Genomic DNA, 22410 nt, shown 5'->3' with positions numbered 1-22410 from the left:
ACTTCGAGAAAAAAGTCAATGTTGAGAAAAAAGTCGAAATGTCGAGAATAATGTTGAAATACAATTTCAAGAAAAAAGTCGAAACGTCGAGATTAATGTAAATTTCGCCTTTTTTCTCAACATTTCAACTTTATTCACAAAATTTTGACTTTTTTCCTCAACATTTCGACTTTTTTCTCAAAATTGAATTTCAACATTATTCTCGACATTTCGACTTTTTTCTAAACATTTCGACTTTTTTCTCGAAGTTGTACTTCAACATTAATCTTGACATTTCAATTTTTTTCTCGACATTTCGACTTTTTTCTCAAAGTGCATAATGAAAAAAAAATCTTCCTCTTCTAAAATATTATTTTTACTTTTCTTCTGCCTGGCCCTAATACTCTTCCGTACTTTTGACCATTACCTTGAGAAATTCTGCTAAAAAGCTCAAATATGAATTTCACAGCAAACCTTGAAGTCAGGGTCTTCAAAAGGTCTTTTTTTCTTAAATTACCCATCAGTTCGTAAGTTGGTTTAACCTCCACTTCACTGGCTAGGGGTGATTTGCATAAACGTCTCTGGAGAGTGAGACACCAGTCGTAGAAACAACCTGAACCAGGTTCGTTGCAGTATCATCCAAACAGCTCATTATCTCTTCCTCCATTTTGAGATTTCAACTTTTGTTTGTCTTCCATCAACTCCTTGGTGACATTGAGCTTCTTTTCCTACTTTACCCATGCCTCAACATGCCTTAAGTTCACCCTAATTTATTCCTTTTGTCCCCCATGTGTTGTCTCTTCCACCTGTTTGTGTTTGTGTGTGATGTTGTCCGGTCTCTCCGGTGAAGTGTCCCCTCTCACGCACCTCAAACGGTGGCTGTTCACTCGGCTGTAGCGCGCGCCGATAGCCCCACCCTAGTTTCCAGCCTTGCCCCGCCCTACAGGTACAAGTCACACGTTTGCATGAGCGTGAATGCTCTCATGGACCTGCGGTGTCCGACTAACACGTCACCACGGCGTAGCTCCCTTCACTCTCACAGTTGAACCTGTAGATGCAGGAAAACGGTTCATGCAGAGGGTCTTTTGTGTTTTGGTGCCCTCCTGTGTGATCGGAGGAAAATACACGATTAGATGACATACAGAAACATTCACGTAGCTCCCTGGTGCCTGAGTAACAGATCTCCACGTTAACTCTTATAGCGCTTTTCCACTAGTACCTACTCAGCCTGACTCGACTCGCCTTGTCCTCGTTTCTTTCCAACACCCAGATCAGAAGTAGGAGGTTGGAGTGAAGCTGCTGTGACGTATTTGATTGTGAAACAGACTTTTGCTGCCATTACCTGTTGAATAAAAAGAACAAGAATCCGTCAGAGTCTCTTTCTCTGATTTCCTCCTCCTGACTCAGACGTCTGACTCCAACCCCCCGACCAATCGGTGGCCTGTAGTGTGATGATGTCAGATACAGCCGACTCAGCAGCTTAGAACCTCGACAGAATAGTTACAGAAAAGTATCTACTCAGCACGTTAGACCCCTGGTGGGAAAGAACCAAGGCGAGTCGAGTCGAGCTGAGTAGGAACTAGTGGAAAAGCGCCAACAGAAACATTCACGTAGCTGCCTGGTAGCCATGAATCCCCTGCCTGAGTAACAGATCTCCTCGTTAACTCTTAGTAGATGTATTAAAAACACTTTTTCAAAGCAGCTGGCTGTTTTGCATGAGCACTTTCCAAGCTTACCAGAAATCTCCCTTTCTCCTACCTGCCTGTCTTGTGGGTGTCCTACTCCCTCCAGCCTGCAGGCATCCTCGCACCAGCAGAGCTCTGCCGCCCAGCTCCAGGCACGGGAGGTCCGGGAGGTCCGGGAGGTCCGGGAGGTCCGGGAGGTCCGGGAGGTCCGGGAGGTCCGGGAGGTCCGGGAGGTCCGGGAGGTCCGGGACCCCAAGCAGACGTACCCCATGGAAGTAAAGGCAGAGAGGCAGAGTCAGGAGCACGAAGAACCCGACCTTTGCACCCTGAGCCTGGCAGAAAAGATGGCCTTGTTCAACCGGCTGGCCCAGCCTCCGACCAGAGTCACCCGCACCAGGGGGGACGCCCGGCAGCGCAGAGCCAACTCCCGCTACCAGACGCAGCCCATCACCCTGGGAGACATGGAGCAGGTAATGTGTGTTTGAGGGAGCAGACTCCCATCCACCTCCCTGTAATTCTCTCAGCCAGTCCTGGGAGATAAAATTCTCCTTCCAGTAGCCTACTGGTGATGCTAATACGTAGATTCACCTGGTAAAAGAAAGTACATCCTTTTCTTATATCGGGACAAAAGTAAGAAAATCTTGCCATCCATGAAAATGTTAGTTTACACCAATGCTTCAGTTTTCTGAACATTGGGCCAGTCCCAATCCCCCCTCAGTCCTACTTTTCAGCCCTACCCCTAAATTTTGTGCTTTCTCGTGAGGGTAGTGGTGTCCCAATTACTCTTTGCATGTAGGGTTGGTGGGGATATCGAGGGCTAGGGGGCATCAATCTAGCCCTACAGAGCAAGGGATTTCAGATTCTGACTCGCCGACCGAGGGCTAGAGAAAATTTCCCAGAATGCTTTACGTCATCATTTGCAGACTGAATCAAACAAAAAAACATGGCGGACATTTCTTATTTTTTAGTGAATAAAATCAATACTTTGAGTTAGTTTCTGCATAAAAATGCGTTTTGATTACATTTCTAGCGAGAAATATATATTTTACTTTCATACTATTCACTCAGTGAATGTACATAATCACTCTCTTGCCCGTTGTTGCAAAGTCTGTTCAGATCTCGCCAGAATAAAGGCTGATTTATGGTTCCGCGTTACAACAACGCAGAACCTACTGCGTAGGTTACACGGCGACGCGCGCCGTACCCTACGCCGTAGGCTCTGCGTCGATTTAACGCAGAACCATAAATTGCCGGCGGCTGTTCTCATCCCCGAAAACATCGGAGCAAATTTCTTAACAGGTGTTATTTGGATAAACTGAGCCCAGGTTGGGGATCTTAACGGTTACTTTTACGCCTGAAAAAATATTAAAACTTAATAAAGTGGCATATTAACAGCGCTACAGCTGAAATTAAAACAGCTTTTATCTCTGGGCTTCCTGATATGGTGTGATGTTTGTGCAAACGTAACTACACAGTCTCTTACGTACCCGAACGTAAACCACGCAGTGACGTAGCAAGTGGTGTCCCAATCCCTAGGGAACATTACAAGGGCCCTACCTATTTTAGGGCTAGTGGTAGTGGGTGAGGGCTAGTGGTAGAAAGTAGGGGGTGTATTGGGAATGGCCCTTTACCTGCACTCGCTACATGCTGCTTTCCTGCGTGTGCTGCCACTCTCTGGTGAGTTCCAGCACTGCACATTATCCTCCCACCAGCTTCCTCACCTATGAGTTGCTCTGAATAATCCTGATAATCATCAAGTTCTTCACAAGCTACTTCCTGTTTCTTTTGGCGTAAATAATGCCAGAATTTAATATGTCGTGGGTTGTTATTCATCTGAGATCATATTTACTTAATTTTAAGACAAATCTATTTTTTTCTACAGAAGCGTATTGCATTCACTTGAGAAAAAAAAAAAATCTGCTCTGTTTCTGAATTAACGAGATAATTATCTCAGAATTCCGACAAAAGTGATCCTGGAGAAAAGTTGCAATGTCCAGCAGATCAGAACAGGCTTTCCGTCTGAACAACCGCAAAGTCCTGAGGTGCCTGCGCAAAGTCGACAAACTAATAACAATACTATATAACTTAAAGACAAGAGTATCTCCCAATGTTTCAAACCAAAAGCAAAATAAAACTGGATTAAACTGGACAGGAACATGTTTGCTTCCATGAAATCCAGCTCTCAAGTGAATGAAGCTTCTTGCAAGTTGTGAGGTATCTGGTTAATTCAGAAAAACAGGGCAGATTTTTTTTTTTATTAAAACTTTTCTCACAATTCTGAAATAATGATCTCGTTAATTCAGAAAAACGGAGCAGATTTTTTTTTTCTCAAATGAATGTAATACGCTTCCGTATTTTTCTGATATGTAAACCTTTTCATTTAAAAGGGTGTGCTTTCTTTTCCATATGACTCTAGACACTTTATACACGTTTTAAAGGCTGTGAATGAGTATAAATGTTTAACAGAGAAATGTTGTTGTTAACCTAAAGGAGAAAAAGCTGTTATTTATGACTTAACCAAAATGTGATTCTTCCAGATGTGTAAAGATCACTTCTTAGCACAAGATCTCAAGTATTTTAAGTACACAGTGTGTAGTATTTTGTAAAAACTGTCACTAGTGGTAACAGTTAAAGGTATTCCTTTACCCGGACAGAACGTTCATGCAGCAAGTGCGTGTTTGTCTTCAATTCAATTCAATTCAATTTTATTTATATAGCGTCTAATACAACAGAGTTGTCTCTAGACGCTTTACAGAGACCCATACCCAGAACATGACCCCCGAGCAGTTATTACATAAACAATGGCAGGTAAAAACTCCCCTAGTGGGAGAAAAACCTTAAGCCAAACAGTGGCAAGGAAAAACTCCCCTTTAGGAGGGAAGAAACCTTGAGCAGGACCAGGCTCATCAGGGGGGACCCTCCTGCCGAGGGCCAGACTGGTGGGTCAGGGACGGCAACAGCACAGCAGGCAGGTGGAAGCAGCAACGGGATGACCGGGGGTGGGGACCGCAGGCCAGCACATAGCTCCCGAAGCTCCGGCCCAATCAGCAAGTCCCAGGTTGGGGTGCAGGGTCAGGAAAAGACTTGTGCTCCGTAATGCAAGCTACAAGCCACCCACGGCCACCTGCAGGACAAAAGAGAGAAAAGGGAGGAGAAGGGGGGGCCAGCAACGGGATGACCAGGGGTGGGGACCGCAGGCCAGCACGCAGCTCCCGAAGCTCCGGCCCAATCATCAAGTCCCAGGTTGGGGTGCAGGGTCGGGGAAAGGTTGAGAAGGGGCAGGGCCAGGGAGAGGAGTCTTGAGGGACGAACATTCTCCCCCGCCCAAAAGGGGCCGTTACCCTGCCCCCCTCACTCCCACACTGCAGGTTCCGGTGTCCGGCAAAGGATGCTGCAACATGGACAAAAGAGAGAAAAGGGAGGAGAAGGGGGGGCCAGCACAAGAAACCACAGGAGCGACTCTGACACACTAAAGTTTACACTACCTAGAGATTTACCAACACCAGCTAGAGGTTTACTAAACACTAACTATAGGCTTTACTAAACAGAAATGTTTTAAGTTTAGTTTTAAAGGTGGAGGTGGTGTCAGCCCCCTTAACCCAGATTGGAAGTTGGTTCCATAGTAGTGGCGCCTGATAGCAGAACGCTCGCCCTCCAAATCTACATTTAGATACTCTAGGAACTACGAGTAAACCTGCACTCTGAGAACGGAGAGCTCTGACAGGAACATAAGGCACTATCAGGTCTTGCAAATAATGCGGAGCTAAGCCGTTTTGGGCTTTATACGCAAGTAATAAAATTTTAAATTGGATTCTGAATTTTACGGGTAACCAATGGAGCGACGCTAACACTGGAGAGACGTGGTCTCTCCTGCTAATTCCTGTCAGTACTCGTGCTGCTGCATTTTGGATCAGCTGGAGCCTATTCAGCAAATTACTTGGACATCCTGCTAACAACACATTACAGTAATCTAGTCTAGAAGATACAAACGCATGAACTAGTTTTTCTGCATCACTCTGTGAGAGGATTTTCCTAATCTTTGCAATATTACGGAGATGGAAAAAGGCTATTTTACAAACCTGATTGACATATGGTTTAAACGACAAATCCTGATCGAAAATAACACCAAGATTTCTCACAGTTGCACTGGAAGCCATCGCAACACCATCTAATCCCTTCCTAAGATGCTCTGGACCAAGAATGATAACCTCTGTTTTATCTGAATTTAGAAGCAGGAAATTTCTGGACATCCAGTCCTTGATGTCCCTAAGACATGCCTGAAGTTTAACTAACGGTTCTGTTTCATCCGGCTTCATAGACAAATAGAGCTGCGTATCATCAGCATAACAATGAAATTGTATGCCGTGATTCTGGATTATACTTCCCAACGGCTGCATGTATAAACTGAACAAGATTGGCCCTAGCACTGAACCCTGCGGAACACCATAACAGACCCTTGACTGTTCTGAAGAAACCTCATGTACATGAACAAACTGGAACCTGTCAGATAGGTATGATTTAAACCAACATAGAGCTGTCCCTTTAATCCCAACAACATGCTCTAACCTGTGCAGTAAAATGCCATGATCTATAGTGTCAAAAGCAGCACTGAGGTCCAGTAGAACCAGTATGGACACTAGTCCCTTATCTGAGGCCATAAGGAGGTCATTCGTGACTCGAACAAGTGCTGTCTCTGTGCTATGATGCATTCTGAACCCTGACTGAAAGACTTCAAACAGATCATTTCTATACAAATAGTCACATAACTGGCTTGAAACTGCCTTTTCCAGAATTTTAGACACAAATGGAAGGTTGGAAATTGGTCTATAATTAGCTAAGGTGTCTGGGTCAAGAGAAGGTTTTTTAAGTAAAGGTTTAATTACTGCGACTTTGAAAACCTGTGGTACATATCCTAAACTTAGGGATAAGTTAATTTGGTCCAGTATTGTCGTACCAATAAGAGAAAAAATATGTTTGAATAGTGGAGTCGGGATGGGGTCTAACATACATGTGGTTGACTTAGCTCTATTAACGAGTGAAGTCAGCTCAGGGAGGTCTATAGGATCAAAACAGTCTAGAGACAAGTCAGAGCCAAGGGAAGTCGCTAAAGCTGAAGAAACACCTACAACCGGCTGGTTGATTTCTTCTCTAATTCTCGCGATTTTACTGTTGAAGAAGCCCATAAAGTCCTCACTACTGAGAGCTGCAGGAATGCACGGCTCAACAGAGTTGTGACTCTTTGTCAGCCTGGCTACAGTGCTGAACAGAAAACGTGGGTTACTTTTGTTATCCTCTATCAACGTTGAATAATAAGCTGTTCTGGCTTTGCGAATGGCTTTTTTTTTTCAGGAGCTTTCAGACATAGACGTGAGTGACGAGCAGGAGCTGAGTGATAGTCCGGTTGATCACCTCCAAGTAAGCCCCTCCAGAACCACCGGCACGCGTTTGCAGCAGCAGATGACACAGCCGGAGCTGCTGTTCTCAGAAATGACCAGGCGTTTCTGTTCACATCAACATGCTGTCTTTTGTCCATCATGAATTTGCGCTGCATGGCCCGGCTTCTGGTAAAGTTCTGAGTCAGAGCTCATCACCCGCCGGTCCAATAAAGGGGGACGAGACATGTGCATGGAGGACGGTGCTGGTCGCATTTCAGCAAGGCTCATGTGCATGAAAGATGTGTCTGTGGGGAAGAAGAGGATAGTACGGAGGAGTATTAGGGCCAGGCAGCAGAAAAATAAAAATAATATTTTAGAGGAGGAAGATTTTTTTTTTCATTATGCACTTTGAGAAAAAAGTTGAAATGTCGAGATTAATGTTGAAGTACAATTTCGAGTAAGGTCGAAATGTATTTCAACTTTATTCTCGAAATTTCGACTTTATTCACGAAATTTCGACTTTATTCTTGAAATTGTATTTCAACATTAATCTTGATATTTCGACTTTTTTATTTCAACATTAATCTCGACATTTCGACTTTTTTCTCGACATTTCGACTTTTTTCTCAACATTTCGACTTTTTTCTCAACATTTCGACTTTTTTCTCGACATTTCGACTTTATTCACAAAATTTCGACTTTATTCTTGAAATTGTATTTCAACATTAATTTCGACATTTCAACTTTTTTCTCGACATTTTGACTTTATTCACGAAATTTCAACTTTTTTCTCGAAATTGTATTTCAACATTATTCTCAACATTTCGACTTTTTTCTCGAAGTGCACAATAAAAAAAATAAAATCTTCTCTTCTCAAATATTTTTTCCCCTTCATGGCCCTAATACTCTTCCATACAATAGACACGAAGTTCATCTGTTACTTTCTCTTTTTTTTTTGCTTACCACCACTCGGACTGAAAGCAGCTATTTGTCTTTTGGGACATTTGAAACAATCGGCCTCTTCAGAGAGGAAGGAAAGAGCAAAAGAAAAAAATCAGTTGAAGGACTTTATTTGCATAATAGCCTTTTACAAGAGTCGTGCACTTGTTAATGGACGTCTGTTGCTGCTTCTCAGTGGTTGCTCAGCAAAAATGTCAGGTCGGTCATCTGAAGGAGTTTGTGGAGTGTGTCATCATCAGCCAGAGCTGAATTGTGTGTGAGTGAGAGTGTGTGATGCGGCGGAGGGGGGGGACGACTGCTGGCATGGCTTTGTATATGTGGGCTGCATTTGACCAGCAAGATAGGCCGTCCATTGATGTCCAGGAAGTGCAATGAGTCAGTCAGACTGTGACGAGTCAGCATGATTCTCTTGATTGCTTGTGTGTGCACTCGGCCCAGGGATGTTGTTCAGCCCTTTTTAGCAAAAACTGACCCACTTGTGTTTGTTTCTCTCCAGCTTCAAAACTGTACGGGCTCTGGCTTTGGAAACTTCCCCTCAACTCCATCATCCTCCGCTCTCCGAGCGGGAGGCACCGTCTCCACCGACCACGCCGGAGACATCCACATCACCAGAGCCACGGCTCGCGTGGAGCCCCTCGCCCCCAGCACGCCCTACAACCCGGACGTCTCAAAGTCCCAGGACCGCCACCGGCCCCTGACCTCGCAACATGGAGAAAAAAACCCCACCGAAGTGACCGCGGGGAAGAGGAGGCTTTCCTCTCCGGAGACGGCGGCCAGGCAGACGGCTCTGCCCCAGCCCCGGAGCGGCAGGGAGAGGTGGGGGGAAGGGGAGGACGAGGAGAGGGTGGAGCAGTGGCTGTCCGGAGGGGGGGGAGAGGACGCTCTGCACAGCCCAGAGAGCCACAGGCTCCACGGGAAGCAGGAGCACAGGGCTCTTCTGAGGGAGGAAGCACATCTCTGTGAGAGCTACAGAGGCAGAGCCCTCAGCGGAGGTAAGAGGCCAGCATTTTCAAACCTTCAGATATGCCTGCACTTTGTACTAAAGCCTTCATGGTCTTGCACCAGCGCCGCTGAAAGAGTCCTCAGAAGGAAATCTGTGGGTGGTGTGAACGCTCGGGCCCCATAGACCAACCTTTGGGATGAATGTGTTATCTGTTGTAGGCGGGAAAACCAGGAACAGCCTTCCATCTACAATAAGGGATTGTCCCTCATACTCTTCCTTTAAGGGAAATCTCAAGGAATGGCTTAAATCAGGGGAGAAAAACAGAGCAGGGACCCCCGCTTGGAATTCTTATGTTTTCCCTTTTTTTTAACGTGTCAAGTTTAGAATGTGTTTTATTCTGCTTATATCACCTTATTAACCAATTCCTGACTGGGTTATTAGCTACACGTGTTTACGGTTGATGAAACTTTGTCCTCGTCAGACGTGGAAGGAGTAACGTTAGGCCGAGCTGGAACGCTACAATCTCCAGCTTTAGGCTTCGTTACTGTCACTAATTTATACATCAGGTCTAACTAGCGTTAAATAGGAAATAGCCAAGTCAATTTTGCAATGAATTTTATTTTCTTAAACAGCTAGCTAGCTCGTTTTTCTGCTCTAAACTTTACATTAGTCACATGACTCACGTCGGGGGAATCATTTATGTAGAGTTGTAGACTAAATATTTATTGTCAAAAGTAGATTATTATCACCTGTTAATGGAGTTTTCTCATTCATGTGTGTGTGTGTATATATATCATTTTTAATTATTATTTTAATTATTATTGTTTTAATTATTTTTTATTATTAATTATTATTTTTTTAATTATTATTATTTTTATTTTTTAAACTTTTTTCAACAAATTATTTTGGTTAAAAAAGGACCCCCTGCAGTTTCTCCGCGACCCCTAGGGGGGCCGCGGAGCCCTGGTTGAAGACCCCTGGCTTAAAACGTCTGAAATTTCTGATCATTAATTGATTATTGTATGAACAATTGCAGTGTTGTGCGATTTTTAATTGTTGTTGATATTGTGTGTCGTGTCATGTTGCTTGTATCTTTTGCAAATCCAATGCAAATTAGCCTTTTGGCTACAATTGGGTCTATTTTTACATTTTAAAATATTTATCAATGTAGGATGTCCCTCTACACAAAATAAAGTGAAATGAAGAATAGCACAGCGGGAGCACAAGCTTCATCCTTTCACTGCCCACAGCCTCTTCTACTACGGGACCCACTTTTTCCTGTTTTAATGTTGTAAGGTTTGTAAGCTGACGGGGAGGTGGATGAAGTTGATCCTGATTAGCCGGTCTGAGCAGGACCCTGAGCTGGACTCGGACGGTGAAAACGATACACCATAGAAGTGTAGCCCCTGGCACATTTTACCCACAAATTCTGCTTTAGCCAACAGTCATCTCCACATGTGATTAATGTTGGAGTTTTGCTATGATGAAACGTGCAACTGTATGTCATTTACAAACAGCAAACCTCCACATCCTCCCCTGCAGCAGGTGACAGGGCCTGCTCTGATCATTGTTAACAATAAAAGCCCTCTCATACCAGATCTCCTAAACCTTGAGCAGTATTTGAAACAGCAGGTAGTGAAACCGGAGCTGGCTGAATTTTGACGTTAAATGTCGGACAGCGACTGCCGAACTGGAGTCGACTGTACTTTTTCAATGAAACGCAGCAGAAGCTGCAGCCGGTGGCTTTGATTTTTGCCTGCAAGTTCTTGTTGGCTTCACTCAGTGCTGTTTTTAAGGGCAGCATGTAGTTAGTTTTCCACAGATGTGGTTGTTTCTTGTTCCTCTGCAGCTTACTTTTACTTTACAGATATTGCACACATGATTTGCTGATTTCCCTGTGCTAAATAATGTAAGCATTAACTGAGTTAAGAGGAAAATCAAATAATGCTGTACGTGTAATGAATCAGCAGGATGGGGAAAAATGATTTCCTGGTGCTAACTCAGCTTTTTTATTGTTATAAATTTGTAGACATTTGAAAACAAATCATGTTTCCCATGAGTTTTGACCACAGAGCAGTTTGACACACAAAGTTATCAGCTCTGTCAGTCCCTTCTCCAACCACACCTCCTTTTTTCAAACCTTCACGCTCCTTTCTTCCTTCATATCTGAGCTGCGGTAGACTGATTCCTTCAGATCTTAGTGAGACCTGCCAGAGAACAGTAAAGAGAGGTTGTGAGTAGCACGTCGGCGAGACAAGCCGGGCGTCTCTGCAGCGTACTGTAGGTTATTTGATTACAACCGTGGCAGAGACATTAAATGCTGTGAGAAGCATCTGCGCCGCTCCTTGCATCCGGACAGAAACCTCCCGGTGAGCGAGAAAGACGTTTGTTCCCACCCTGCTGAGTTTGCTGGACTGTAAGAGAGCGACAAAGCCCTGCAGTTCTGGAATAACAGCACTATTTAGTGGTTTAAAGTAGCCTGTCCCAGTGCAGCAAGGCAGCGGTGCTCACGTTTGCACAGCTGCTGTCAAAGTATTGATTCAGTTGTGTTTGTGCTTCTCTGTTCTTGCTGCAGAGTCGGCCGTGGAAGTGACGTCCAGAGACGCGGCGGGATCTCCCGTGAGTGAGGATTGGCCTCCAGCAGGGAGACACGCAGGTGACCCGGCTCAGGCCGAGCTGGGGGACGACATGAGCGACATGAGTGACATGATGTCAGCCCGACACATGTCCATCAGAGAGAGGTGGGAGTCCACTTCTTACATCACTTTCTGTACCAGACATGTTAAGTTTTATTTCAATGTTGGTCCACCGTAGCCTTCTGTGAACCAGTTCAGCCAAACACAAGACCGCGGGAAGTGAGGAATCTGCTTCAGTTACTTTTAGAGATGGAAGTGCAAAACAAAGTCACGAGGACAAGTCGAAGTGAGTTAGTGGGTTATTAGATTTGTCGTTTTTATGCGGGACTCTCCAGGATGAAGACGAAGCAGCAGCAGTGTTTTTGAGGTGACCTAGATCGTTCCCGCGTTTATATTTACACTAAACCTTCTAAATAACAGATGTCATTTCTAGATAATTATAGATGCCCCGATTGAAATGATGTCCTACTTTTCACTTCACAAGTAGTCTTCCTGCCCGGATGCACTGATGAAGGTGATATTAGTCACATCAAAATGGGATCACTTTTTTCTGAGTCGTCCAAACTCCTCGCCTCGGTTGGGAGGTGTGTCGTTCCGTTAAGCGCGTTTAGATCTGCAGGATTGGGTGGCGTCACAGACCCAGGTCAGAATAAAACCATGCAGGGGGGGGGGGTGGAGCTGCTACTAACTTAGGTTAGGGTTGCCAACTCCCTGAAAAATAAATAAGGGACACCTCATCAACCCGGTTGCCTTCACCTTTCCTGGCGTGATGAATTTTTTTAGCCCCTTTTTTGTGAGTTAAACAATTTTTTAACTATTTGACTTGAACCTGAATTGAATTAGATGCATATTTTTGAATGCCATGAACACATGGAAAACTAATTATTATCCAGCAATTCACTTTAATACAAAATAACAAAATTAACTGAATAAAATAAGTGTCTTTCTTAAACAGAAACCTGTCCTGCTGAACTTAAAATTGTATACATTAATATAAACAATAGAAAGAAAGCAGAACATTCTGTAATAGTGCACATTTTTAGTGCAATAACAAGTCGTTTTCAGTTCATTTTAGAGGCTTTCTACCCAGAATGGTGAATTTTAGAGGCTTTGAATGGTGAATTTTAGAGGCATTTCAACCCAGAATGCTGAATTTTTAAGGCTTTCTACCCAGAATGGTGAATTTTAGAGACTTTGAATGGTGAATTTTAGAGGCTTTGAATGGTGAATTTTAGAGGCATTTCTACCCAGAACGGTGAATTTGAAAGGCTTTCTACCAAGAATGGTGAATTTTAGATGCTTTTCTACCAAGAATGGTGAATTTTAGAGGTTTTTCTACCCAGAATGGTGAATGCAAACAGAAAATCTGTAGAAAACTTGTAAACATATTTGTGCCTCAAAGGCCACGACTGTAGCTACAGTTGTAGTAAAACAGAAAACAATAAATTATGAACTCAACAGCTCAATGCCATTTTCCATTGGCATTTTATGATTATTTTCTGACTCTCACAGTAATACGGGACAAAGTGCGTCCCTTGTCAGCTCAATACGGGACGTACTTTAGTTTATAAATACGGGACGATTTCGTTTTTCAAGAGACGGTCTGCAGCCCTACCTCTGGTGTCTGTGAAGCTGGTGGTGAAAGTGCAGGAATGGAGCCGTCAAACACAACGTTTCATGAGGAGACCAACATTGTCGATACGTTAGTTTAAAGGAGACATGTTAAGGGCTGTTTTCAAACTGCAGTGGGTCTGTGATGTCCCACTTTCCAACAAATATGACACCATATCACATATAGCTACAACATATTTCCATCCTCGGAGCCAAACAAAGAGAGCTCTGTTGGAGGTTTAAAGTTGATAATCACATTAGAAACCAAAACAGGCTCTCAACTAAATCTTTTTTTCCTCATTATCTGTGAGCCATTTCTAACTTCCTCGTGGTGTGACCCGGCTCCGAGTTCACTGGATGTAAGTTTCCAACGATGGCGTGAAATGAGTCTGTTTCAGATGTATTATCTGTTTACCTCCGGACTGTTGCATAAGTCCACTTAGGTCACGCTGAATTAACTGTCCCGGGCAGCTGGGCTCACATCACGCTCTAAATTGATTGGTGACATAATAAAACGACATGTTAACACATGTTCAGGGGTGTATGTTGCATGTGTCGCCGCGTTCACACACTTTGTGAACACGTTGCCGCGTATTTGCATGGCGTTTGGCCGCAGGCGGTAACTGTATCTCGGCTACAGCTGGCAGCGTCCTGTTTTTGGCAGCGGTGTGGAGCTCTGTTACCGAGTGAGGACACATCCTGCTCTGTCACAGAGGGTGGCAGTGAGAGCGGCCCTGCCAACATCCTGACCCTCCGTTATGAACCTCATCTTCTCCCGACTCCAGACAATAGAGCCTCTGTTGTTGTTCACTCCACACTTGAGATAACCATCCCGCGTGTGAAATCCCACATCAACACACTCCTCATGCAAATGTGGAGGAAAGTTCAGGTGCAGATACTGTATTGGAGTTTTTCAGCAACGTCTCTCTGCGGTGACATTTATGGAAGAGTATTAGGGCCATGCAAAATATTTGAGAGGGGGAGTTTTTTTTTTTTTATTGTGCACTTCGAGAAAAAAGTCGAAATGTCAAGAAAAAAGTCAAAATGTCGAGAAAAAATTTGAAAAGTCGAAATGTCGAGATTAATGTTGAAATACAACTTTGAGAAAAAAGTCAAAATGACAAGATTAATGTTGAAATTGGAAATGTCAAGAAAAAAGTCGAAATGTTGAGAAAAAAGTCGAAACGGCGAGATGAATGTTGAAATACAATTTCAAGAATAAAGTCGAAATTTCGTGAATGAAGTCGAAATTTGACAATAAAGTTGAAATACAATTTGGTGAATAAAGTGTAAATGTCTCCTCCTCCATCAAATCCAGTTAGAGCGACTGACAGCTCTGCAGCAGCAGCCGTAACTAACTAACTAACTAACTAACTAACTTACATCCTTGGAGACATCCTTGGAACGTTAAGGCTACGTTTCTGAAGTTATGCAACTGCATATGTGTGATATGTGTTTCAAATCAAATCGTAAAGCCAATTCGCCTTTTTTCTCAACATTTCAACTTTATTTTCGAAATTGTACTTCAACATTAATCTCGACATTTCGACTTTTTTCTCGACATTTCGACTTTTTTCTCGACATTTCGACTTTTTTCTCGAAGTGCATAATGAAAAAAATATCTTCCTCCTCTAAAATATTATTTTTTATTTTTTTCCTGCCTCGCCCTAATACTCTTTCGTAGACACTTGATATAATTTCTTTACTTTTGTGTCAATAGTAAAGACTTTCAAATACTCTCCCAGTACAGTCCCGTCAGCCAGTGCTGTATTTTGTAACTGTAGCTGGAAATGACTTGCTTGCTGCTTCTGCTCAGCGTCTGCCATCTCCCCCCTTTAACGACACAAATAGGCGCGTGGGAAGATTTCTGCTTTATGTATCAACAGTGGTGACAGGACAACTTCAGGGAAGCAAGTTTTTTGGATTGCATTGATTTATGGATTATGAAGATTCTTATGGAATTGAAATTTGTATGAATGTGTGTTTGTATCTGTATGTGTGAATGTATATGTGTGTAAATGGATGTGTATATGTATAGGTGTGTATGTATTTATGTGTGTATGTATGTATATATATGTATATGTAATTGTATTTTATATATTGTATTATATACTATATGACAATATAAGGGGGGGCTGAACTTGTTAAGCTTTGCTTCCTTCAGCTTCTCTAACTTGCACTTCATCGCAATGTGCTTCTTTTTTTTTTACATCATTATATATACCGTTTGTTTTATGCTTGTGCGTGTTTGAGACAAATAAAAATCAAATCAAAAAGGTTGAGCCAGAGAGCGTGAGGAAACATAGGAACGCTTGTTGATCCGGAGGACGACACCCTGGTCGTCTCTGCTCGTCCGTCAAAATCAGTTGAACATAACTCTTGTAAATCGAATATCATCGTAATCAGTTTGTTTTACAGTTGTAAGTGTATTTGGGTTATTGGAAAGGGGCCCAGCAGTTCATTTACCCTTGTTTCCATCTCTACTTCAGTTGCTCACATGGCTAATGACAAAATAAATCTGTCTACTTTTAGGAGCTTGATATCAGTTTTAGCCGAGGTCGCTGTGCAGAATAAACCCTGTAACCGCTGCACGCCTCGTACGCTTTCAGTTCACAACGATAAACATATTTGAACCATTTGGATTTCACTTTTTTTCTTAAAACATGTTTTCATCTTAGTCTGTGTCAAAATAATAGACACACAATGTGTTAAAGATGATAACTGAGGCAGTTATAGTTTCTCATGTCAAACAATCACAGTGCTGGAGTTTAAAAAGAAGAGTTAAGTTGATAACAGGGGTGGGCAAAAATATTGATTATTTTCCAAATAATAAATCATGTTTCAGACGGGTTGTAAACCAGCACGACTTTATTCATTTTCATATGAAGTAAATAATCTGAAAAACATATGTAAATATGTTGTAGCTTTAGCTTGTATAGTTACGATAATGGATACATTGCATTACATTGTTTTGTACCATGAATAATAATTCATGGTACAAAACAATGTAATTAAATGTATCTGATGTGCGTGCAACTCTGATTTTAAGAGGCATAATGCCTTTTACAGTTTTCAGCGAACTGTGTATAACACAACACTCAATATATCCCAAAATGTGGATATTGCTATATAGTATTGTGACTCAGATCCCTAGTTGATAGCTGGTCAGACCTCCTTCAGCAGCTACGGAGGATCTTCTGCTCAATCCCAGTGACATCCTCAGACTTTTAGATGTGCTTTGTTGCCACAGTTTTGCAATGTCCATTTACAAACTACATGGATACCTTGGATGGAGATCAGGTCACATTTTATGGCAAATTAAGGCTGAAAACCAGTTGTTTCTGAGGAGTGCACGTAGTGTTCACTGAAAGGCAGCGACATTTTCTCGTTTTCTTATGTACACTTCTTGATTTTGACCCTAAGTGGAGTGACGTTGGGTGAAGCGGTGCTTCTTTTTCTTTTAGAAATGTTTATTGGTTTTACATTAAGCAATATACACATGTTTACAGTGTTACAGATTATAGAGAATACAAGCATAGTACTGTACGGCTGTAATATTCAAATACTTAGCTATCCCTCTACCCACCCACTACTCTCCCAACAATCCCCTTTGTCCCTTTGAGTCCAGATGTACATAAAAATGATTGTCCATTGAGGTTTTTGTACAACCCAGGATTACAGAAGGAGCATATACAATATAGCATAATATTCCAGTGTAAAAGATCAAATTTAAAAATTAAGGGAAAAAAAAGAAAGGGAGGAAAGAAAAGGGGAAAAAAGGGGGGAATAATATTCTAGTTGTCATTCAGTGGTGTTTGTAATACTACTCTAAAAAGGGAGCCCAAATTTTCCTAAAGTTTTGTGAGGAGCCTTTAAGGGTGTATCTGATTTTCTCCAGCTTCAAAAAATGCATGACATCTCTAATCCACCTGGTGAAGTTAGGTGGAGCTGGTTCTTTCCAGGAAAGAAGGATGAGACGTCTGGCAATCAAGGAGGAGAAAGCTATAATTACATGAGCTTTCCCTTTAAGGGAGTGTGTTTCAGGAGTGAATCCAAACAGGGCACATACAGGATTGGGGTTGATGACTTGTTGAAGCATCGTGGAATAGGCGTTAAAAATGCTGCTCCAGAATGTGTTAAGTTTGGGGCAGGACCAGAACATGTGTATATAATCTGCTGGTTGACCTTTACAGACCTTTTTAAAGTATGCAGATGACTCTGTGATTGTTAGCCTGCTGCAGGGAAATGAAAACGACCACGGCCCTGTGGTTGAAAACTTTGTCAAGTGGTGTGAAGACTCATACCTACAGCTCAATTGGACAAAGACCAAAGACATGGCAATTGATTTCAGGAAGAATGCCAAAATACCTGAACCTGTTAGGATTAAGGGACAAGTGATTGAACAAGTGCAGTCCTATAAATATCTGGGGACAATCATTGACTCTACCCTAAAATTTAAAGAGAACTGCAAAGCTGTGAGCAGGAAGGGACACCAGCGGCTGTTCTGTCTGAGGAAGTTGTCCCGTTTCCACATTGATAGGACAATAATGACACTTTTTTATCATGCTTTTATTGAATCTGTTTTAGCTTTTTCACTAGCATCAACAACCGTGTCGAATGCTGAGCTGAAGTCAACAAACAGCATTCCTGCATCAGTGTTCTTGTTCTACACACTGGAGCGTGTTAATATGGCAGGTGCACATGTTGAAGACAAATGCTAAAATAACATCTCCAAGCAGCTTGCTTTACATTTTAAAATTTTATTCAGACATTTAAGAGGTGGCATAAAAAAACAAAAAAAGGGCAATGACTAAAGTGGCCTTCTATGACGTAGAGTGGCCTATTTATGACTATAAATTATACCTCATTTCCCCTTCTTAGAGTTGTTCTTGGAGAAGAGTCTTCTTGACTTATTTTCTGAGGAGTTCTCAACTGAAGAAACGGTTTTAAAAGTTCTCACAAGTTTGAAGGTCCTTTTTCCCCCCTTACTTTCTGAAGAGGAAATATCAGTTGTAGCAACATTATTAGACGTGCTTGCTTTTGCTGAGGTCATGTCATCTTTCGTCCTCTTACCTTCTGAAAAAGTGCTCCAAAGCACTTAGAAGTACTTGCTATGGCCACTTCCATTTCATCTTCCATCCTCTTCCTCATCTTTTTCTGTGGAAATATATTCTCACTATTGGGGATGCTGTTCTCAGAAATGTCACTAAAATATCTTATTTGGCAAAGGTTTGCTTCACAAAATCGGACTCTTTTCTCTCTTTTTGGAGAAATGGTCTTGTGGATCCTGTTCTCTGCTTTCACCTCATCTGCATATTTTATTTTCCTTTCCCTTCTATTGCTGCTTGTCTTCACTGACACTTCTGAATATGACATCTCTATAGTGGGATTACTGTTAGAGGTGCTTGCTATTGCCGAGGCCATTGCACCTTCTGTCCTTTTAGTCACTGAACTCTCAGTAGTTGGAACAGACTCAGAGATGGTTGCTGTTGCCAAGTTCTTTTCCTCTTCTATCCTCATCCTCTTTCTTGGTGGGAATGAGTTTTCTTGGATGCTCGAAATTAGAGCAGCAATATCTGAGATGCTGCTCTCAGAAGTTTTACTATGAGGTCTTTTTTTGCAAAAGCTTCCTTCACAAGTTCTAATTCTTTTTCGCGGTGGAGAAATGAACTTGCGGATCCTGTACTCCGCCATCACGCCGTCCTCCAGTTTTCTTTTCTGTAAGCTGTAAGCCATAATCAGCAATATTAAAATAATAAAAGGCTTGCAATATTTCAGTTGATTTGTAATGAATCCAGAATGTATTACATTTTTGTTTTTTTAATTGCATTACAGAAAATTAAGAACTTTATCACAATATTCTAATTTTCTGAGACAGTCCTGTATAGTGTTATAGAAAGCAGAAATTAGAGCCTTGCATTAAGGGGATATTGACAGAATATTATAAATTGTGTTGTTCGCTGGAAAATTTGAGAAAAGGAAGTGATACTTTTCTGAACAAAATGTGAAGCTGTGCTTCTGATCTCACCGCTCTTTGCCCTTTCCCCTCAGAGTGGCCCTGTTGAAGAAGAGCGGCGAGGACGACTGGAGGTGCCGGATCAATAAGAAGCAGGACGTGGCGAAGTGCGCGGCGAGCGATGAGCACGCTCAGCTCTGGGAAGTGGAGCAGAGCTTCAAGAAGAAGGTAACCGCCTGACTTAACCCTCCGACCCAACTGTCCTGCGTTTCACCTCCGGTAACTCGAGTAGTTTGTTTGTTCTTTAACCAAAGCGTTGGAAAGGTGCTGAGCACTCAGTTACGACACCTTCTAAACAAGTTCCAACACACACAGACCCAACATACTGACAGTATTTATATCATATGGTTGTACGCTTGCAGAAATTAAATGAGATCAGTTGCTGAGAATGAGTGGGCAGGTGGTAACAGTTTTCTATATCTCTAAACAGAGAGGTTGTGCATGTCCGTGTTTGTTTCTTTTGATTTGTTTGTATCTTTCTTCTTCTCTTTCTCAAACAGCTGTTGCACGTTTTTTGTTCTTGGACTGTACCGCACATAATCTTCATTTATTGCGCTCTCAGCAGTAAAACGGATACGGTTTCTAAGGCGGTCACATAACATGATGCGGCATGTTGTTTTCATCGCGTAAATATGCAAGAATCTTGGAATTAAATCAGCTAATCATCATTTTAGATTTTATACAGTTTCACAAAGAACAGATATGGACAACGTCTCAGTGGATAATTTAAAATGTAATCAGTGGAGTCCCTGTGGTGAATACATTCTTCAAATCAGATGTTTTTGGGGTTGACAGATGTTTGAGTATGGCTCTTTCCAGTATGCCAGGATTAGTTTGAAAAACGCTCAAACCTACCGAGAACCCTCCTGACACATTCAGTAATGGAAACACAGTTAGAGGTTCACGGAGTCCTTTCCTGTGATTGTGCAGTATATGAATTACAGTATATGTGTGTGCATGAGAAGAACCTAAGTGGAAGAGTGAGGTTACAGGGAGAAGAGATGGAGAAGGTGGAGGATTTTAAGTACTTGGGGTCAACAGTTCAGAGCAATGGAGAGTGTGGAAAAGAGGTGAAGAAACATGTGCAGGCGGGATGGAGCGGGTGGAGAAAAGTGAAGTGTGATAAAAGAGAAAAATGAAAGGAAAGGTGTACAAACTGTGGTGAGAGCAGAGATGTTGTTTGTGTCACTGAGGAAAAGAAAGGAGGCAGAGCTGGAGGAAGCAGAGATGAAGATGCTGAGGTTCTCTATGGGAGTGATCAGATTGGATATAATCAGGCATGAGGACGTCAGAGGGACAGCACATGTTAGAGGTTTGGATGCTGAGTTATGAACTGCCAGGCAGGAGGAACCAGAGGAACCAAAGAGGAAGTTTATAGATGTAGTGAAAGAGGACATGTTGGGGTAAGAGAAGAGGATGCAGAAGACAGGCTCAGTGGAGGCAACTGATTCGCTGTGGCGACCCCTGAAGGGAAAAGCCCAAAGGAGAAGAAGGAGGAGTCCTTTCCTGTGAGAGGGAGTGTTTTCATGTGTCGGCCCCTGTTGGAATGGTCCTCGGCGGAGTTGGACCTTGTGCTTTTGGCAATTGTGATTTTAATTGTTTTTATTATGGCTTGGACTTTATCGCATTAATTACGATTAATTAATTACAGAAAAATAATGCGACAAAAAAAAATAACGCAACAAAAAAAATAAATAACGCATTTAATCGCAATTTACTTTTGCACTCCAAACAGCGCGGAACGTTTCTCATTGCACGAGTTCCCGGTATAAGTTACCCGTAATACCGATGCGCAGAACTCAACACGAGAAACAACAATGGAAACCCAAACCGATGGGAAGTCGTTTAGTTTTATCACCGGATCTCCTCCAGCCTCCAGCCATGCACAGAAAACAAATTCCTGTTCCTTCTGATGGGGAAATCCCGTTAGGCGTTTACATGACTAAATATTCGGGTTAGAAAAGGAGTAACCCAGGGGTCATTTTGAGGTTTTTAAAAACCGGAATATGAGCAAATTCCGGTTATTCAAAGGGTTTATTGGTGTTTACAGTACATGGCCGTGCAAAACCGGGTTATTTAGCTATTCCGGTTAGAAAAGGGTTATTGATGCATGTAAACGTAGTCACTCACCTCTGGTAGCTGTGGGTGGTGAGGACACGCGCATGCGGCTGAGCGTAGCGCCCTCTTCAGGTGAGGGGAGTGTAGCGGTGAGGGCTTCGGTTGTAGAAACTGAGTACAGTTGTTACTCGGGGTGACGTGTTTGTTTGGGATTTGGTCAGTGGTCAGGATATCTCTTAGCCTTTTCCCACAGCATGTCTCAGGAGGGTTCAGGGCAAACCCCAGACGCACTCGAGAGGTTAACTCTCCCCTCGCTGGGGAAGTACGGAAGAGTATTAGGAACATGCAGGAGAAAAAATATTAGAGAGGGGAAGATTTTTTTTTTATTGTGCACTTCGAGAAAAAAAAGTCAAAATGTTGAGATTAATGTTAAAATACAATTTTGAGAATGAAGTCGAAATTTCGCCTTTTTTCTCAACATTTCAACTTTTTTCTCCAAATTGTACTTCCAACATTAATCTCGACATTTTGACTTTTTTCTCAACATTTCAACTTTTATCTCAAAGTGCATGATGAAAAACAATCTTCCTCCTCTAAAATATTTAGATTTTTCTCCTGCCTGGCCCTAATATTCAAGCATTCAGCTTGATCATGGTTTAATTTGGCGCGTATCAGTCACCTATTAAGCCGACCTGTTTAAGGAGTTCAGTTTGTATTTTCATTTTAAAGTTTAGGTGACTTTTTAAAAATGAATTTGTCATAATTTTGCAAGAATGACAGGACATCACTGCACATTATTCTAAAATGTATGTGCAGCATTTCACATGACATTAAAATGTTAAATCAAATGTTAAAATGGATTATTTTAAAGTTTACTTTTGTCACACCGTCCTGAAACACTTTCTGTGTCAGCAGATTATTTCATTTTAGTTTTCAGACCTGCATATGTAAAGCTAACACATGTTTGAATAGAGTAGTTTAATTGTAAGTTATTTTGATTGAAGACATTAAGATGTAATGTTTTTCATCCTCCAAAGTGTAATCACTGTATATACCATTTTCAAATTGTTTTTCTACCTGTCAAGCACACATGACAGCGTTAGCGGCTTACTGTCTTCTGTTCTGTTTTATCTTGCCTTTTTTTTGG

General features: G+C 42.2%; 1 protein-coding gene across 13 annotated transcripts in view; it reads left to right on the top strand.

Moving 5' to 3' along the window:
- Positions 1-22410, top strand: part of svila (supervillin a) — a 98330-nt gene that overhangs the window by 38310 nt on the left and 37610 nt on the right. For 10 of the 13 annotated variants that reach the window (XM_061713148.1, XM_061713152.1, XM_061713153.1 and 7 more), the window contains 6 exons: positions 830-925; positions 1771-2134; positions 7014-7079; positions 8496-8991; positions 11518-11683; positions 19241-19373. In XM_061713148.1, coding sequence (XP_061569132.1) covers positions 830-925; positions 1771-2134; positions 7014-7079; positions 8496-8991; positions 11518-11683; positions 19241-19373 — 1321 coding nt within the window. The remainder of the gene's footprint in view (positions 1-829; positions 926-1770; positions 2135-7013; positions 7080-8495; positions 8992-11517; positions 11684-19240; positions 19374-22410) is intronic. The other 3 variants (XM_061713149.1, XM_061713155.1, XM_061713147.1) reach the window with 2 other exon arrangements.

This window comes from Cololabis saira, chromosome 22 (genome assembly GCF_033807715.1).
Source record: "Cololabis saira isolate AMF1-May2022 chromosome 22, fColSai1.1, whole genome shotgun sequence".
NCBI lineage: Eukaryota > Metazoa > Chordata > Actinopteri > Beloniformes > Belonidae > Cololabis > Cololabis saira.
This window is presented reverse-complemented; position numbering and strand designations above follow the sequence as displayed.